This window comes from Molossus molossus, unplaced genomic scaffold, assembly GCF_014108415.1.
Source record: "Molossus molossus isolate mMolMol1 unplaced genomic scaffold, mMolMol1.p scaffold_m16_p_12, whole genome shotgun sequence".
Classification (NCBI taxonomy): Eukaryota; Metazoa; Chordata; class Mammalia; order Chiroptera; family Molossidae; genus Molossus; species Molossus molossus.
The window spans coordinates 53626193-53645176 of NW_023425347.1; the positions used below are offsets into that span (position 1 = coordinate 53626193).

Below are 18984 nucleotides of genomic sequence, written 5' to 3' on the forward strand. Positions count from 1 at the left end.
TAGAGGGAACAAGCTGGGGGTGCAGGAATGTGGTGGTAGGGGCTTTTGGTTTGTGGTGTTGCTGGTATGCCTAACCCTGTGATTACTTTTTCTGAGTGTCTCCATTTTATTTTTACGTTGCTTTCCCTAACATCTTTTCATCGAAATCTTAACCACATCATGCCAATATATCACCTTCAAAACAGGTGTTGGGAGAGCTCAGAGGAAGCAGCCACTCTTCTTGCTGCATCCTCAGCAGCATTTCTGGTTGGAGGAATATCTAGCAGATGACTTGGGCATATATATTCTTTTTGATAAAGGGCATTTCTTCTTTCCTAGATTGAACTAGCTTTCAACGACTATCTATCACGTGTCTGGCTATTCTAGTAAGTTTTCTTTCATGTAAATTTGTTCATTTAATCCTGTGAACTTGCCTTTTACACTTATCCCAGGAAGCTTCCAAGTGCCCACTATGCTTATTATAGCCCACAGAGAAGTGGATATAAACTGGTTTCAGGCACTTAAATAAATTCTTACAATTAATAAAAAATGATTCAGTAAGTAAGAAACGATTTGAAAGATTTAAATTGAAAAGTGAAAGTGTGTGCATTTAAAATGTTCCCATTACTAGAAATCACTAGTATTACAAACCAATACATGAGTATTATAGACCAATATGTGAGTTTAAAATCTGAACCTTCCATGCACAAGGGAGAGAAAGCTAATATACTTCATGCCTCCTTTTTCGAGAAGTCATCCTTAAGTTAACATGTGAATATATGATTAAAAATTACCTGAAACATCATTTGTTGTGGTTGATTACTATTAGCAAACATTCTAGTTGTCACTAGCAGTAGTGATAAAGGCCATTATAAGCACTAAGCACTGAAGAAGGTGTCATTAGATGCTTTATTCATCCCAGGCAGGCATCTATCAAAGGACAGATGATTACAACTTCTTTAGAAAGGTTAGTTGAGATATTTTCAGAAGCTTCTCAAAAATGGTTCAGCATTCATTAAGGACTTCATTTAGGGGGAATGCTGTAGAAACATCACATCTCTCTGAAGAAGATGCCAAGAACATATTAGCTGCTAGTTTGAGAGCCTTCAGCTGCTCTTCACAGCTATTTTTAGAAAACAATTGTAGCATTTATCAAACACTGCAGAGAAAATAGTGTAAATGCTGGAACTTAGAATTCAACAACTGAAGAAATTTAATAGCTAGGAATTGGAGGAAGGAGGTTTAAATTGTGGAAAAAATACCAATTTGAGTAATACAAATAAGGCATACCTGTACTTGAGGTGTCTAAAAGATAAGAGTACTTAAGACAACTTGATAATAAAATATAATTAAGATTATGAGTTTTAATATATTTTTAGACTATGATCTATGATATTAGATTATTTTTTGAAGCATAACAATGAAATTTTTTTAAAGAAAAGTATTTTTTTTTGGTTTCCTTCCCAGGAGTTTCTATGTATTATATCATAAAAATGGACACTAAGATATGTTTTTAAAAATAATTATTAGTAAATATGTAGACTTTATATATTTTTTAATTGCTTCAGAAGTAAGTCTGGATAATTTTTTTTCTTCTTTTGAAAATGTTTTAGGAAAGTAAGTAAAAAAAGAAATGTGGTCCTATGCATTTTTACCATTTTGAAAAACACAAGAAACTCATAAAATGAGCATAACTTTTTAAAGCTAAAATGAGCTATTTAAGGTTTATGGCGTTCATAAAATGGTGACCATATGCAGCCTTCAGTTGAAGGAGTTTCTGCTCTGTCCAACCTTCTCCAAGCTTGACATAAAAACCACTCACCACTGGTGATGGGGAAAGTGCAATGTTGCCTATCGATGCCTTCAGTTCATCTACAGTTGCAGCATTCTTAAGAATGTCTTTAGATTGCAATGGCTTAATCTTGATATTAAATTTCTTGTGCGATTCTTCTTCTTCTTCTGATTCACTTGAAGAATAAAAGTGCTTTCCTTTGGTAGGTACAACACAGTTAAGGATACATAACTCTTTTTTCTATTGGGAGGCAATGATGAGTATCAAACAACAGAGATTGCACATAGTGGCAGTAAAAGTATCCTTAAGATGGAAGAAAATCAAAGCAAAACAAACAAAAAAGAGTAAATCAGGAAAGGATTAGAATTTATTCACCTTTCCTCAGAACATGATTGAGGATGGTGAATTTCAAGGAGCAATAGTTATAATGTCCTACATTTTTGCCGCAGTTGGACACTTGATGTTGTCACATGCTGTACACTGACGGGCCCTCTATGGAGACAGGAAATGGATGATTTGTGATGCGTTTAGTGCTTTAGAGTGTGACCTGTTCTGCCCAGAGATGATTTGTGGGGAGAGTACAAGTAACAGTTATTTGCTGGCCATGATAAATGACATTGTCACATCAGGCTTTAGCAGACAACCCAGTATCCATAATGAGCAAAATATTTTCAGCACATTTTTCTTTTTTTCCTCTCTCTCTCTTCTATGAATAGATCAAGGCAAAATGCCTACTTGTTAGTGATCAGGCTGTTCTCTGTGATGTTTATTCATCTCTAATATTATGGACAACAGGGCTTCAACACCTTTTTGAAACTTGAATTTATAATACTGTTTTATGAGAAAAAAGAAATATTAAAAAAAAATAAAGAAAGGATATAGCCAGGTTCCTCGGGTCTGATGCTGTAGCCTTCTTCATCCAGCTCGGGTGAGTTCTATAAAATACAAGTGTACATAATGCAATTATTATCCTGACAATAATCAAAGAATTATTGCTGTTCCTTCTAGAGCATTCTACTTAAGGATATAAACATGTCTCTTATTTTTAGAGGTGATGGTTTTAACCTTTGGAAGTGAATGCTGAGCAGTATATGTGTAGATATTTACTTAAGGATATGTGGGGAGTCTTCCTATTGGGAAAACAAACTAAGAGTCAACAACTGTTAATGAAAGGAAACATTCAGCGAGAACTTATCATGCATTTTAAGCCAAGGACTGTGCTAAGCAACATGAAAGGATATGAAATGAAAATTACTTGTCCTTTGGAAAATTGAAATGTATATGGTGGGCAAAAAGTAAAAATATATATATAAAGTACAAAATACAAGACATCAACCATAGGAGTTTGAAGGAAGAGAAAAGTGAGGTTTGAAAGAATCAGGGATCTGTGTGTGCCTTTTGGGATAGAGGGAAGGGACAGAGGGATTTTTTGGTGAGGAAGAGGCCTGTACTGAGACCTCCAAGGCAGAAATAGAGTTATGCAGATGACATGACTGGAAAGGAAGCTGTACAGTGAGAAGCACTGGGAAATAAGACCATGGATGGCCAACATGCTGGGGGAAGAGTTCAGACTTGATATAGTTACTGCAGCTTCTCAATTAGAGAGGGCTTGCTGAAAGCAGCTTTTTAAGGTGTTTAGGAAGTACACTTCAGGTAGACTGGGCACAGAAGAAAACAGAGAAAGGAAAACTAATTCACAATGCTTGCATTATGCCCGTAAGATGTGCTGACAATATGGACAAAGTTGGTGGTGGTGGGAAGGGATGAATCAAGGACATTTGGAAGGACAAGTTGTTCTTTAACAGATCTATCATAGGAGAAAAAGAGGAGGGAAGGTTCAGGGAAGATTCAAGATTTCTACCCTCAAATCCTGGGAGACTGCTGGTACTTCTGGCTGAACTAATTCTAACAGCAGACAACTAACAGTTTGCATGATTATAATTAGTTATATTTTAGCTCCTATTATATGGTAAGTACTATGACCCACAGTTTATTTCAGTGAACCATCACAGCAATCATATGTAGAAAGAATTATTCTATTTACCAAGAAGGAAACTTCTTGCCATTTCTCAAGGAATCCACCCAGCAAATGGCAGAATTACTCCTTGACCCCAGATATTTGAGACTATACCCTATACCTTAGAGGGGAAGAAGGTGAAGAGTTTAAGGGTAGCCCTCCTGAAGGTGAGGTAATGGGCCTGGAAGTCAGAGAGAACAGGGCTGGAGAGAGAGATTTTGGAATCAGAAGCAATGAAAGTGCCATGAAAAGTCTCCTTCTTCAGTACTTAGTTTACTTTATTTTATTTTATTATTTTAATACAAATGTATTAAGGTTACTTCCCTGCTAAAAACTTGTCCGTGGCCTCTCACTACACTCAGAATGAAAGCCCGGTGCCTCTGTAGCCCACAAGCCCTTGCAGGACCTGGCTCCGGATCCTCTCTCTAGCCCCAAGCTTGTGGTTCTCTTCCCTGAACCCCCTCAGCCACAAGGCCTTTTTCCCATCGTTAACTTTTATGATTTGAATGCTACAAGTTCTTTTTCTCATTTCAGGGTCCTCATAAGTGTCATTTTCTCTGCCTGGAATTCTCTTTCCTCAAATGTTCAGCAATTTAACCCCAACTTATATTTAAAAAAATTTTTTTTATCCTCACCCGAGGATATTTTTCCATTTTTTGTACAGATAGAGTGGGAGGGAGAGAGAGAGAAACATCGACATGAAGGGACACATTGAGTGGCTGCCACCCGCATGACCAACCAGGGCCGGGGACAAACTGCAACCGAAGCACGTGCCCTTATCGGGAACCGAACTCGGGTCTCTCCGGACCGCTGAGCCAAACTGGCCAGGGCAACCCCAACTTATACTTTAAGCTTTGCTTAAAGGTAATATTCTTCCTGAGGCTGTCCCTGCTCGTATCCCCTCCCTTCCAAAAACAAGATGATATAATGTATTAAGAATAAAACCCTTCTTATTACTTAGAGAAATTTGTCTCTAATGTATAATTATAATAGCAATTGCTATGTGATCTTATTAGTTTTTGGGACTAAACACATTTGAGGAAAGTTATGCTTCAATTAAGCACTTAGATGTTGACCAGGGACAGCATGTTTAGGATTTGTGTGCTAGATGTGGGGATAATAAGCAGTACTTGATGAGTAATTTGGCATTTTAATTATCATACTTCTTGTTTGCTTAGAGTATCATGCATATTTAATAATACTAGAAAATATAACAAGGAGTCTTTCTAGGTAAAAATAATTAATATTTTAAAAACTCCTTAATATCTCATAGCTTCCCTTATAACACTATTTATGAGCAAATAATTAGTTCACTGAATCCTTGCAACAATGCTATAAAGTAGCTACTGGCTTAATTTTTGCCGGCCAGCAAAGAACTATCCCAAAGCAACACACAGCTGACTTGAGGAAGGGCTAGGTCTTGAACCCATATCTAATAGTCTCTAGTGCTCTCAACTATTACACTACATTAATAGTGTCAGGTACTTCCTCATGAGATGGCATGTTTCACTTATTTCTATGTTCTATTTTAGATATAAGAATGCCTCAACTCATTTTCAAGTTCCGAAATACTTAATAAAGAAAAACCCATCTTCTGATACTCACGTATCTCTCCCAATCAATTTCTGCATAAAATCCATTTGGTGCCCCATTGCTTTTCTTCTGTAATAAATTTGAAAATAAATTTAGAAGAGAAACATTTCAATAAAACAAAAAAAGAATACAGAACACTAAACTCTTATCTTTATTTTACAAGAGCTATCAAAATCCAGGACTGGAAAGACAAATTAGAGCAGCCTATTTAGCAGCTCCATGTTGGTGTAACTGACAAATTGAGTTGCCATGACACTGCATAATAGAGCTTACATGCTTATTTCACAAAAGACTGTAGAATACCTAAGCATAGGACATTAGCTACTAGCTGGTCAAATTTTATTCAATTACTAACAAATTAGAAGTATCTACATTATAACTGAATCCTCTATATCTTTAGGGAATATATATTTAAATGGAAATATTTTGACTTCTGTGGTACTCCCATGTACAATTAGTTCCAACATATCCAAAGAGTATCACCCAAGTTGTTAACTAATTTTTTAGCTTTTCTAATACTGACGTAATTTTTTCCTAACCAATCCCTTGATAAACTGAAAGAAAATCAGCTCCAAATCAGTTAATTCAGCTCCTAGGTATTAAAAAATAGTGTCAATATTCTTTACAAGTGGTTTTTCTTAAGAAATTATTAAGATAGAATCACAGGATTAATCGTGGATTTCTGTCATCCATGTGTCCTATGCCTCCATGAACATGAATCATTCAAAGATGACTAGATATCAGCATTACTCTCTCTGGATTATCTTAAAGTTCTATTTTGACTCCTAACAATCACGATATATAGCCCATAAGCACTTCAGCAAGGATATGGCCTAAAGAGAAATTATTAGGATTCTCTACTTTTTGTGAGCACAGGACAAAAACACAAATAAAGTTGGTAACGGAGGGTTCATTCAACAGCATTCTGGTATTTAGCACATAGAGCAATGGTATGTCACTGAGCAATAACAGATCTCAGAACAACACATATTAAATGGTGACACATGAAGCTTGAAGACAGGACCTCTAATTTTGCAATCACAAATGAAGGCCATTTGATCCATAATATGAACAGCTAACACTCAATTTGACAGATAGGCAGGAGAAGTAAGCTTTCCATGTTTGCACGTAGGACCACTAGAAAACCAAATTAGAGGTAATGCAATAACCATCATCACTGATTAATACTTACTGAATATTGACAGGGCATTCTAAGAATAGCTTAGTAAGGGTGAACATGCATAAGGAATAGACATTATGTTCTTTCTTCTTTATGTACTACCACTGCATTAGAATTTACAAATGCAAGAATTCTGCCAGTATTTCCACAGACCAGAACCAAGGAACATAGGCCCTGTGCCCCTCTTCCCTTTTCCTGCTTCTAAAAAGGATTACATACTCAGACTAGATCATTTTAACTTTCCACATAATTGCCTTCATTGAATTAGTGCTTGACTGATATTCTTTCTACTTTGAGCAAAGGTTGTGCTAAAAACCTGTCACACCAACTCTTCATCTGTATAAGCTATAAAGCTATTGTTGAGGACATGGTTCATTTTTTTTTTTTTTATCCTCACCCGAGGACATTTTTCCATTTTTTATTCAGACAGAGTGGGAGGGAGAGAGAGGAAGAGAGAAACATTGATGTAAAAGGGACACATCGAGTGTCTGCCTCCTGCACGACCCAACCAGGACTGGGGACAAACGGCAACCGAGGTATGTGCCCTTAGTGGGAACCGAACGCAGGCCTCTCTGGAACGCAGGACGCTCTAACTGCTGAGCCAAACTGGACAGGGAGAGGACATGGTTCATTAAATAACCTGCCAGCTAGTAATAAAAAATCTCTTCCATAAGGAATGGGCATGGTTCCTGTTTACTTTTTGTCATGTTTTCTTTATTTTTTAATTCCTACTTTATCTATCTGTTGCATATGTCTTCTTTGAAAAATTCTCCAGATCCTTCTTAGAAAGCACATATAATAAATTTATTATTCAAGCTTAACTTATAATAATGGGAATCAAATGAACTAAGTTAATCCCAAAGAACTAAACTTATAAAGTTTTTGATCAGTATAGTACTACCATTGATAGACTTTTTAGTTATTAAAGAATTCTTTAATACTAAGAACTTTTATCTAAAAGTCAATGAGATTAGATAGATCACTGAGTTCAATATTTTCAGTCTGACAGTTTGCCTCTATGATAATTTCATCTCTATTACCAATGCCCCTCAAAAGCAAGATGACACAAATGTGTGTGTGTGTGTGTGTGTGTATTTTTCCTAACAACAAATATCCAACATCATGGATAAAAAGTTCCTGAATTTTCTAGATCTGGCTAAGTGAAATCCCCCAGTTTCCATGGAAACCAATGGAAGACTGAAACAAAGAGAAAGCAAAACCTACAAAAACAAGTTTTCTTTGATAAAATAGGAACATTTTAAACACAAATACCAAATCATAACAATACATTCTTTTGGGCAGATATTCAACACACACACACACACAGCTTTATTAGAGAAACTGGCAATTTGGCCTCATTCATGCTAGTGAATTCTTACAAATATATTTGGTTTCACAAGTGAAAATTATCACATTATAGGTAGCCAGAGTCTGGTTAAAATTCTTCTGGTAAACCCCCAAAAGAAACAATTCTCCTGGTTTAACCACTTAAACAAGTGCAGCTCACAGTGGTGATAGTCAAAATAATGGCTCTATTGATTTTCAATTGGGAAATTTTGAAGAAGCAAGAAAGAAGATAAGTGAAGTGGGGAAATATTTAAAAACTAGGCTTAATAGTTCAAGCAATAATGGCTATTCACCAACATATGAAGAGTGATTTTTTTCCTTGGAGTTGGAGTTATACATTATTTTACTTTTTTCTTTTGTGTGTTTGCCATTATTCTATACTTCGCATATGTAACTTTTATTACTTTAATACACGACCATTATTTAAAGATAATTGAGGCTCACAGCAATGTTAACCTTGTTTTAATAGATATTTTACTTTGGTCAGGCTTATTATCTGTTCTCAGATAATATGATGGGCTAAATGAATAAATGTAGTAACAGTTGTGTTTAATTATACATTCATCAAAGTTCTCAGTTTCCACTGAGAGTGCTCCTGTTTTCCTAGGTCAGATCATGGCCACACAGTGATCCATGGGTGAGAAGTATTAAAAACACAGGATGTACTGCCTAAATATTATCTTTCTGCCATTGAGGTAGACTTGACTCATTTTGCAAATAATCCTATAGAACAGCACTGTCCAATAGAAGTGCCTGTGAAGATGGAAATTTCCTATATGGGTGCTGTCCAATATGGTAGCCACAAGAGGCTATAGCATACTTGAAATGTGGCAGTGTGCTTGAGAAACTGACCTTTAAATAGCCACATGTGGCTACTATATTGGATAACACAGCTATAGTTGTTGCATAGCCTGGGCCGAGATCAGCATCCCCAATTCAACATCCTTTGGTCAAGTACACTGTTCCCACAAGCCAAGGTCCTGCCAAATTCTTAATTTTCTGAGATAATGTTTTTTCTAACAAATGATTACTCAACTCATATGTCATGCTTATATTAGAGCCAAAGATTTCTTATAAATAGATTCTTTCTAAAATCTGAATAACTTTCCTTTGTCTCAGATAAAGGAAACACATCTTTTATGCCTGGTCACTCTTTTTTTTTTTCTTCAAAAATATGTTTTTATTGGTTTTTAGCGAGAGAGGCAGGGAGAGGGAGAGAGAGAAATACTGACGTGAGAGAGAAACATCAAGATCAGACTCCCCCACAAGGATCAAACCCAGGAGCATGTGCCCTGACTGGAAATCGAACCAGCAAACTTTCAGTGCATGAAACTATGCTCAACCAACTGAGTCACACCAGCCAGGGCTGCCTGGTCATTCTTTAAAAGTACATTCAGACATCAGTATTAGAGTCTACATGGTTGATTTAAATATTGGCCCCATATATTCAACAAATAATTTGGAAATAACTAAAAAAGACTCTTCTTAAGTGGAGTAAATAAATGCTACTCTTTTTTTCAATATTTAAATTGAAATTTTACTCACTTTTTCTACAACCCCTTGGAAATTTTAAACTAAAATCTGTTTCCTTACCGAAACTTTTTTTCCTCCTTCACGCGCACACTCTGCTTTGTTATTGTAGGGTGGTTCATGTGGGCTGGGCTGCTGGAATTGATTGTTTTCATGTAGAAAAAGTTGTTAAAGGATCTGTTTGTTCTTTAAGACACATATAAAGAATCACATGGAGTCAGCAAACATACCACAGAAGAAACAATTTCTAGGCCAAATTGTAGGGCCTACCAATCTTGGCAGGGTTCCTTAGACAAAGAGTGGACTTTGGGGCCCATAACGAGGCTCTATTCAGCAGGCCAGTGTAGCTAGGTCAGGAGAAGAGGGCAGGAGGAGGAAGAAACATCCCAGGCACTAGGGATTGTGTGGATCTAGTCCTCACTCAGCCAGCACTTAATTTACAAGTAGAAAACAGACACCAGGACATACTAAAATTGAAAAAAAAAAAAAAGGTTGTATTTCTAATCAAAGTATGAACATCTATCTAGCTCCACTAAATGTTACCCTAGACCAAAGCCTTCCTGAGGGTCATCAAGCCATATAGCACACACAGCTGGCAGCTCCAAATCTGGGCCCTTTCCTGCACACCTGCTCAGGATGAGCTGAGACGATGCCGCCAGGCTATGTGTAGGTAGAAATTGGAACTGCTTAGGAAAAAGTTAATGGTAACTTTGCAGATTAGAGGTTGTCTCTGGGTTGGAATAAATTGTAACACACAGCTGCCTGAAATCTCAGACACCATGACAGTTCTGCAGGGTACAGGTACATTCAGACATGTGGGGAGCAAGACAAGTCCACCTTCACACGTGGAACCCTGTCACAAAGCTTCTGTAGACTAAATCACAAAAGTATTGTCAGTAAAGATGAGCTTCATTGGATTTTGAGAAACTGGAATAAACTGAAGTACATGAAGTCTATTGTGTAGCCATGTGTTGAGTCATTTATAAGCAGTAAGTGGGTGTACCACCACCTATAGTTTGCAGAACTACATCAGTGAAACCATAAATTTCAACTTCAGACATCTAAAAGACAATAATCTGGAAGCTAAATCAGCCACATAAAAGTAGACTGGGTTCACAGACACAAGGTCTTAAAGAAATCAATCTGAATTTGAAAGAAAAAATCAGGTTGAGGTCTTCAAGGATTGAAAGAAAACAGAAACTTGGCTCCCTGTGGCACTGGGATGATAAGGAGTTTTCAGATTCACAGACCACAGTTAGTGGGGAAAATTGGGCGAACATTTCCAAATAGTACCACAAGCAGCTGGATAATAGTTTCCAATTATCTATGAAGCTGCGCATCCTGTTTCAGAGAACATGCATTTGTTTTGAATGTAACCTTTTTCAAATGGATCTGCATTACTTTCTGAGAAACAGAAATTAAATAATTTCCCTTTCCTAATAATCATGACCAGGGGCATTTATGGTATTCCCAATTAAAAAACAAAGAGGGCACAAGTACTAATAAGTAACTTTATATGACTTGGAATGGTGGTGGTAAAGAGGAACTTGGGTACAAAGCCTTGAGCTAGAGTGGCCAAGTCCACAGAATCATGGCTATGCTCATTAATGCAGCATGTATTCATAGTTGCCTGCTCCCTACCAGCACTGTACCAGGCACCTGGGTGCACATTCTACCAGAGATTTAAACAGGTGGTCCCTCGAAGAGTAGAGAACACTGAGGTAGTCATGAGGCCTCACAGACAATGAGCAGGTGGGTGGGAGGGGCTTTAGAAAAAATGGAAAAAGGACAAGACTGAGGGCAGCAGAAGGAAAGAAGCAAGAAATAGCAATCCAGCCTGGGAGCTGCAGGGAGAGAAAGCACAGAACAGCTAACAGAGCCTTGCAGAGGTCAGAATGGAGGGGACAAGAGAACTCAGGGAAGGGACCCAGACAGAAGCAAAGAGAAGACACAGTAGCAGAGAGTACCTGAGACAGAGTTAAGGAGAGGGCTCTGAGCCAGAAGCAAGAGGTGAGGAGAAGCTGAGTCTTCTGGGTCTTTTTTTTCTCCTGCTGAATAGAGCCTTGATTATAGTGTTACCCAATGTCTGGTCAATTTCAATCTATTTTCTTAACATTTCATGGCAAGAACTACATGAATGCAAAAGGCACCTCAAAGCTAAAAACCTTGAGTCAACTGTGGGAGAAAAACTGTTATAGCTGCAATTAACACCCCAATGTATAAAGGGTGATTTAAAAAAAAATTAATTTTTAATTTTCAGGTTTATTTTAGTTCCCACTCCAGCCCAATGAGCCTAATGTGAGTTCATTTCTCTTTTCAGTAACAGCTCTTCTTTTGAACCTTCTGAATAGGCATCTGATTTAGATGTGAAGGAAGTCATTTTAGAAGTGGGTATAGACTCCCATAAGCAACTTGGATAAATCCAAACCGAGGCCCCACAGACTTCTTTAAAAATCAAGAAATCTGGAGACCAACTAGGAGTCAGTTACTATTAAATCTAAACCCAGTGGACGTATTTTTCTCCTCTAGGCTGTAAATTCAGGCATAAGTGGTTTCAAGATCATTCCCTATTTGTGAATTTAATATAGAAAATGTATCTGCAGCTCAACTACAAAAGGGAAAAATTTCTTTCTATTTTATTGGATCTCGGCTCCATTATGACTTTGTGGCCTCTGCTGGAGGAAAGCATTCTCACATAATGAGGTTTATATCATTAAACTGGAAATGAAATAATAGTTGATGGTAGCAGCCCCGGCAGGAACTGTCTGGTTTTTGACCAACCATATTAATGACTAGTTTGCTCGCCTAATCTGGGGCAGGGTTTTAGGTGAATGCAATAAATAAGTTTAACTTGACTGAGACTGCATTGATGTCCCATGCAATTACTACAGAAAATTATAACAGTGAGAGGTCTTAAAAGTCATTTAAGCTACTGTTTTTCCTACAGAAAACAAAAAGAAATGAAGCTTTAAGAAATTTAAACATAGCATATATTGAAGTGCAAACCTACTAAAAATGATCATTTAGGTACTTACAATTCCATCTCTATCGGGTGAGCCTCTGTAACAAAAAAAAAAATTTGTAGCTATTAGGAAAATGAATAATTCTTGCTACATAGACTAAAGCATAACAAAGAAGAAACATTAACCACCTCTCTCCCCTTATCCCACGTTCCTACCCCAGTAAACCCATCTAATGCAAACTAAATCAAAACAAATTGGTCCAGTGGTATTTGAGTGTGGGGAGTGTGTAAGTGTTTGTGGGAGGGAGATTCTCATTAAAACATGACGCCCAAAAGGCACAAGTTACTGCAGCATTTTGGTCCCCTTTTAAGAGGAGAGCTCATTAAGTGTCTGTCTCACTCTAGATGACTCCACTTAAAACTAGCACAGGGAATGTAAACCGATTTGCTCTCTCATCTTCTCCCCTGAGAGTGGTTTTAAATTACCCCATAGGAAGGAACTACTATGGTACTGTTCAAATTACTTTAAGAATCTATTATTTTCTTCCATATTTCTCTATTTACTGCTCCTTTGATTATAAGAAATGAAGGGCAATGTTTCCTAAGGGCTCACTCTGATGACGACAGTGTAGTTCATCCACGGTGGCACTATGCTACAGTGCTTAGGAGTAAGAGCTTTAGAATAGGATGAATCTGAGTGTCCTGGTTCCACCACTTATTAGTTCTGTGTCCCTGGACACATTATCTAACCTCTGTAAGCCAGTTTAAATGAAATAATGTATATAAAGAAAAGTACTAAAAAATGTTGGCTATTATTTTTTTTTTCTTACACTATCTCTTTACTAGGAACACAAAACTGTCCACGTGCAGACACATTAGACTTTATAGCAATGGAGGAAGCGTTACTGTTATTTTGAAAAACTGAACTGGAGGAGCTAGAGGGAAACGCAAGAGGGTCATCACTGTATCTTTATAACTTCCTCTTTTAATTCACTCTGCCAGGAGTTAGCAAAAGTTATTATATAAACATAGAGACCAAATTATGGTTAGGTGGGGACCTGCATTATTTGGAAGAAAATCTTAAAAACTTGAGGTGCACTGTGAAATGTGGAGGAGTTTGTATGGTTGGAAATGTTCTTTACAAGGTGGGACCAAGTAATGAAATTATTTATTGCTTCATAGGGTGGGGCAGAGAGAGAAATGCAGAGAGTTAGTGGGGCATCTCCTGGGCTCCCAGATGAGACTCCCCTTCCCCACCAACACCTCCTTCTAAATTAGCAGGATATTTTTACTTGGATTACAAAACACTTGATGGAGGTGCATAATTTTTCATAACCAATTCTGTGTCCATGTGGATGCAGGGGTTAGAAGCAGAGAGGATGTTGATATTGAAAGACTAGGGGAGTTGACAGAAATCTTAGGGTCTTTGGACATTCCCTGGCTATGGGAATTAGTTGGTTTAAAGAAATTTTATCTAAAATAGAAAGATAGGAAGAGTCTCAGCTGATAAAAGTTATAATTCATTGAACAAATAGTGAATGCTTATAATGGGCCAGACACTAGGCTAGGATCTGGGGATAAAAATAATGAAGATGTACACATCATAGAGAGAATGACAGACAAGTAAATCTAGTGAGTTATTATGGCTACAATCAGCTCAGGTTCATAGGAAAACACAGAGAAAAGGTACCAACTCACATTCATCAAAACGAACTTTTCTTTTCAGAACTATATACTGCAGAGAGAGAGAGAGAGAGAGAGAGAGAGAGAGAGAGAGAGAGAGAGAATTTCTTACCAGAACTTTAGCTTCTGCTAAAGGAACTGAGAAAGAGATGATTGCATCAACTTATACATAGGATACATCCAGAGGCACTGATCCTTGTGGGATGTATTTGGGGCAGCAAGAGAAGACAATCTCTGGAGATAGGACTGGCTGTGGTGTTGCCCACTAATGGTCCAGATACAAGGGCATTCTATAGGGGATCTTACATGAGAGGACACTTGATCTCATGGATATTGCAGCTATAGGGATGGTTTTTTAAAAGTTTTAATCAGAAAACTGTAATTGTATATAATGGCATTTGTATCCTCTTCTGATCCTTTGTCGTATCCATTGATGGAAATGGGGCTGGTGCTTCCTAGTGTGGTGGCAGTAAGCATGACGGTTAGGAGCACTGGCTCCAGGGCCAGACTGCCTGGGTTCAATCAACCTAGATTTCCCAGCTGTATAACCTTGGGCAAGTCACTTCATCCCTTTATGTCTCAGTTTCCTCTTCTAAAAAATGGCCGTGATAATAGCATATACATATACCCCATAGGACAATTAGAGGATTCAATAAGTTAATATAAATGAAGAGCCTGAAATAGTGCCTAAACATAGTAAATACTCATTAAATGTCACCTAGAATAAAACTGCTATATAATATGACCTAAGATGGGGAGTAGAGAGATTTCAGCAGCCTCAGACACATGGGCATGTGTTCTCAATTCGCTTCCTAAGCCTTCTCATGAAATTTCATGTTTTATTTTTAAATGATTAAAGAAATTTAATAGCAGACCCACTATATTTACTGAATTCTATTTAGAAACTAATCATCTACCATGGACCCTTAGCCACTGTTTAAAAAGGTGCCAGTTACCTCTTGTAACTTCTGCCTTTTTTCTGTTATCCTCCTATTGGCCTTGCTTATAATTTTGCCCATCTATTCTTTTTCTTCTGGGTGATAAAAGCCCAGCCGCTTGATTCTGGACTAGAATACTAGTTTCAAGTCTTATTTTCTGGGTAGCCTTCAGCAAGTTACTTAACCCCTTTTGGCACTGATTTCTTATCTTTAAAATTGAGATACAACTTCTAACCTTATTGAATTACTGTGAGGGCTGAAAGAGTTACCAGTGCATACAGTGTACTCTGCATACCACTTAGCACAGGCTCCTTCCTTTCCTCTCTCCACCAGGCATTGTACATTGTACTGATGATTAAATCAGGAAGTTCTGGTCCTAACTCCACTCTGTATCAAAGGAGTTTCAATCAGCTGAAGTTGGGGCTGGTGGTATCCCAGCAGGTGGCTTTACAACCCTGAGGGAGTTGCAACAGTTGAAAACAGTTTGCATCAACAAAGTTTCAATGATGGCAGACTAACATAAGCATTACCTAAAGTTGAAAGGACATCACATCCAATTCCGAGAACATTTGGCCACCCATTTGCAAAAATGAGATATGACCCAATTAGAGATCAGGAGCTCATGAACAGCAAAGGCTTACACTAAACTGTTGTTCCTCTGACTATCACTGCTAGTGGAACCAATTTATGGCTATTTTGCTATCACATAAATATTTTGGAGAGCTCCAATGACAAATTAAGGAGATATGCTTGGGATTTGACAAGCAAATGTCTCATCCAACTACTTCAGAGAGATATCGGGCATCTACAAAGGCCAGGAGGAAAAATTCCTTATTTTCATACCTTTAAAAATGGCAATGGAAGAGCAGTACTTTGGCCACATGCAGATTACCTCAGCCTGCTCTGGGGAGGTTGTTTGACCTCTTTTCCCTTTTGAGGGAACTTTTTTCATTTTCTGCACAAACCAGAGATTATGCACAGACACAGACACTATCTCCAAAGAAAAATAGATTTGGTTTCTGCTAATGATGTTCTCCTGAGGGGGTCTAATGATGTCCCACACAACTGTGGCACATTGTAGGTGACACAGATGTTGCTGACAGGCTGACTGGCAAAGTGTCTGGCTCTTGTGGGAAATTAGACTCCATTTAGTGTGAACTGAAGCCAAGTAAAGGGGACATGGACTCGCAAGGCAGTGGGAAAGCTGCGATGCTGGGAGCAGAGCCCAGGTCTTCAGACTCCAGTAAAAGAACCATCACCTGCTCTGGAGGTTGTTTAGAAAATGGCAGTTTCTTAAGAAACAATAGTAATTACATAGTCCTCAAAAAAAATATTCCTAATTCAATTGTTTAGAACAATTTACAAGACTAGAGTAAATGTAATTTCCATGAAATAATTATTTACCACAAAAAAAGCATAAAAATATAAGAACAGGTGACTTAATATTTGATATCTAGATTAAAAAATAGCTTTTATTTCCCCACAATCTTTAATGCTGTCTGGCTTAAAAACCTTTAACGCTTCAAGGTTTCCCACTGCCTATGGAAGGAAACCTAGATGCTGCAGCCTGGCACTTCCTATCTAGCCCTGATCTCCTTTCCAGACTTGCCTCCAATGATCACTTTTACCTGTAGCTGATGGACAGGTCAACTGTACTATTTATCTTGTCCTGAATACCAGGTGACTTTCCACCCCACTGCTTTGGCTGTTGTTCCTTTTGCATGAAATGACTGTCCTCATCTTGAAAGTCAGACTCAAAGCTCCTCCCTCCCTGAAGCTTCAGTGACCATCTGTCCAAATGTGAGCTTTCCCCATCCTCAACTTCCCATGAATTTCATTTTTAATTGCTCATAAGGAACTTATCACAGATTAATTTGTATTAGTAATAAAGAGTGGTGGTCACTGACATTTACGGAGCATTTACTAAGTACTAGGTACCATTTCAAGTGTTATCTCATTTGGCTATAAGAAAGATATTTCAGTTTATATAGCAGATATTTTATGCCATGAATTATAAAATCTTGGAGGACAAGCACACAGGGCAATGCTCAGCATACTGTATTAAATTTATGCATGATAAAAATGTAAAGAAAGAAAAGCTAAAGGTGATAGACGTAACCTTCTACATTTCCACCTGTGCCCAAACAACTACTGATTTTCCCATTTTCTAAATTTCTTTCATGAATTCTAGCCAAATGATATGTTTAAGGGGCTCATTATTCTGATATACAGCAGACCACACAAGGTCTTTAACCAGCTGCAGGTGAGTAGTGGTGCTCTCCTTACACTGGTCTTGGGCTGGAGTTATCTGTGTAAATTATCTGCCTGGCTCAAAGAGGCATCTGAGATTTTGTGTCTGAGCTAAATAATCTAAAGGAGAATTTAAGATGATCAAATAAATGGAATAAAACTGTTACATCATTTGACATTTTCAAGATGGGTTTATCAGTGTCTGTGGACAACTGATTATCTTGGTGTGATCTTTTAAACATGTACAAGTATCCTCAGGGTTGTTTCTGGCACTGGTTTCTTATTTGCAGCCAAAGAGCCTATCATTCCTGTGAATTCTGTCGGTTGATTTACAGTTCTGCTTGTAATTGTTGCTCAAGTAAAAGCTTTGGAATCTTATCTAGATCAATTTCTGTTTCTGGCTAGGCCTAATCTACCTAACAGGTATTTGCTTCTTCATTTCAGTTACTCAGGGCAACACTAGAGATGGAAATGAATCCTTTTAGTCCCCATAAAAGTAACAATAACACTTCCTGCCTTTAAGGGCTTCTGGGAAGTGTGGTTATCAGGTTATAAAATAATAACACATGAAGAAAAATTGAACACGGGATGAAAAGTCTTCATTTTTATAGTGTAAATTCAAGAACTGTTTACACTGAACAGTTTTCCCAGAAATAGATAGTACACAATAGCCAGGAAAACTCTGTGTACTCTAAAGTGACAGTGACAACAGCATCTCTTATGCAAATAGCTTTTTTGAGGAAGAAAATTTTTAAAGGACCTACGTAGAATCAGTGTCCTTTTCTTTCTTCCGTATTCCAAAGGCCTTCCTTGTACGTTTTTTCAATCCTGTGGGAAAACAACAAAGGGTCAAAATATTATACTTTCTATCTGAATGTTCTTGGCAACATTCATATGAATATATTTTAAAAGTTGCAACACACACCTCTTAAATATGAATGTTCAAAAAGCAGTGAAAGTTTTTACAATAGAATGTACATGTATTCATGTGTGTATTCATAGACTTCCCTATTATATTTTTCAACAGATGTCTATCAAAGATTCAGTACTGTAAGTTCTTAACACCATAAACAACACAAGAATGTAAAGGAGATGAGGGTATGTTATAGAAAAGATTGCAAACTTTTCTTAGGCTATTGTTATTTATTGCCCAAATTGGCCCTGCCAAGAAACCAAGTTACAGATTTAGAATAGCAATTTCCAGGTTAGACATATTGTTGAAACTTGTATAATTCCAAGACACAGGTCATTAAAAACATATCAAGAGAGCTACAATGACCTGACACATCTTTGTTTTTGTTTTTGTTTTTTATCCTCACCCGAGGACATTTTTCCATTTTTTGTACAGATAGAGTGGGAGGGAGAGAGAGGAAGAGAGAGAGAGAGAAACATCGGTGTGAAAGGGACACATCGAGTGGCTGCCACCCGCACGACCAACTAGGGCCGGGGACAAACTGCAACCAAGGTACATGCCCTTAGCGGGAACCGAACCCGGCTCTCTCCGGACCGCAGGCGGGCGCTCTAACCGCTGAGCCAAACCGGCCAGGGCCTGACACATCTTTGTATCCCATATTTCCATCTTGTCTTTTTCTATTCCCTCAATTCTGTAGCTCGATGGATTATCAGCCATTCTTTGAATATATTCCAACATCTGTAGTCCAGTATCTTTTTCTTCCTTACATGGTCCTTAGCTCTGGTTGAAATGTTTTTACT

At 37.7% G+C, this 18984-nt stretch overlaps 1 protein-coding gene across 16 annotated transcripts in view; it reads right to left on the bottom strand.

The window, feature by feature from the left end:
* Nucleotides 1-18984, bottom strand: part of SGIP1 (SH3GL interacting endocytic adaptor 1) — a 211995-nt gene that overhangs the window by 102545 nt on the left and 90466 nt on the right. For 7 of the 16 annotated variants that reach the window (XM_036255792.1, XM_036255785.1, XM_036255793.1 and 4 more), the window contains exons 2-6: nucleotides 18036-18099; nucleotides 12474-12498; nucleotides 5394-5450; nucleotides 2652-2706; nucleotides 1802-1977 (exon numbers count right to left, since the gene is read on the bottom strand). In XM_036255792.1, the coding sequence (XP_036111685.1) occupies nucleotides 1802-1977; nucleotides 2652-2706; nucleotides 5394-5450; nucleotides 12474-12498; nucleotides 18036-18099 (377 nt within the window). Of the gene's footprint in view, nucleotides 1-1801; nucleotides 1978-2651; nucleotides 2707-5393; nucleotides 5451-9501; nucleotides 9574-12473; nucleotides 12499-18035; nucleotides 18100-18984 lie in introns of all 16 variants that reach the window. The other 9 variants (XM_036255788.1, XM_036255782.1, XM_036255790.1 and 6 more) reach the window with 2 other exon arrangements.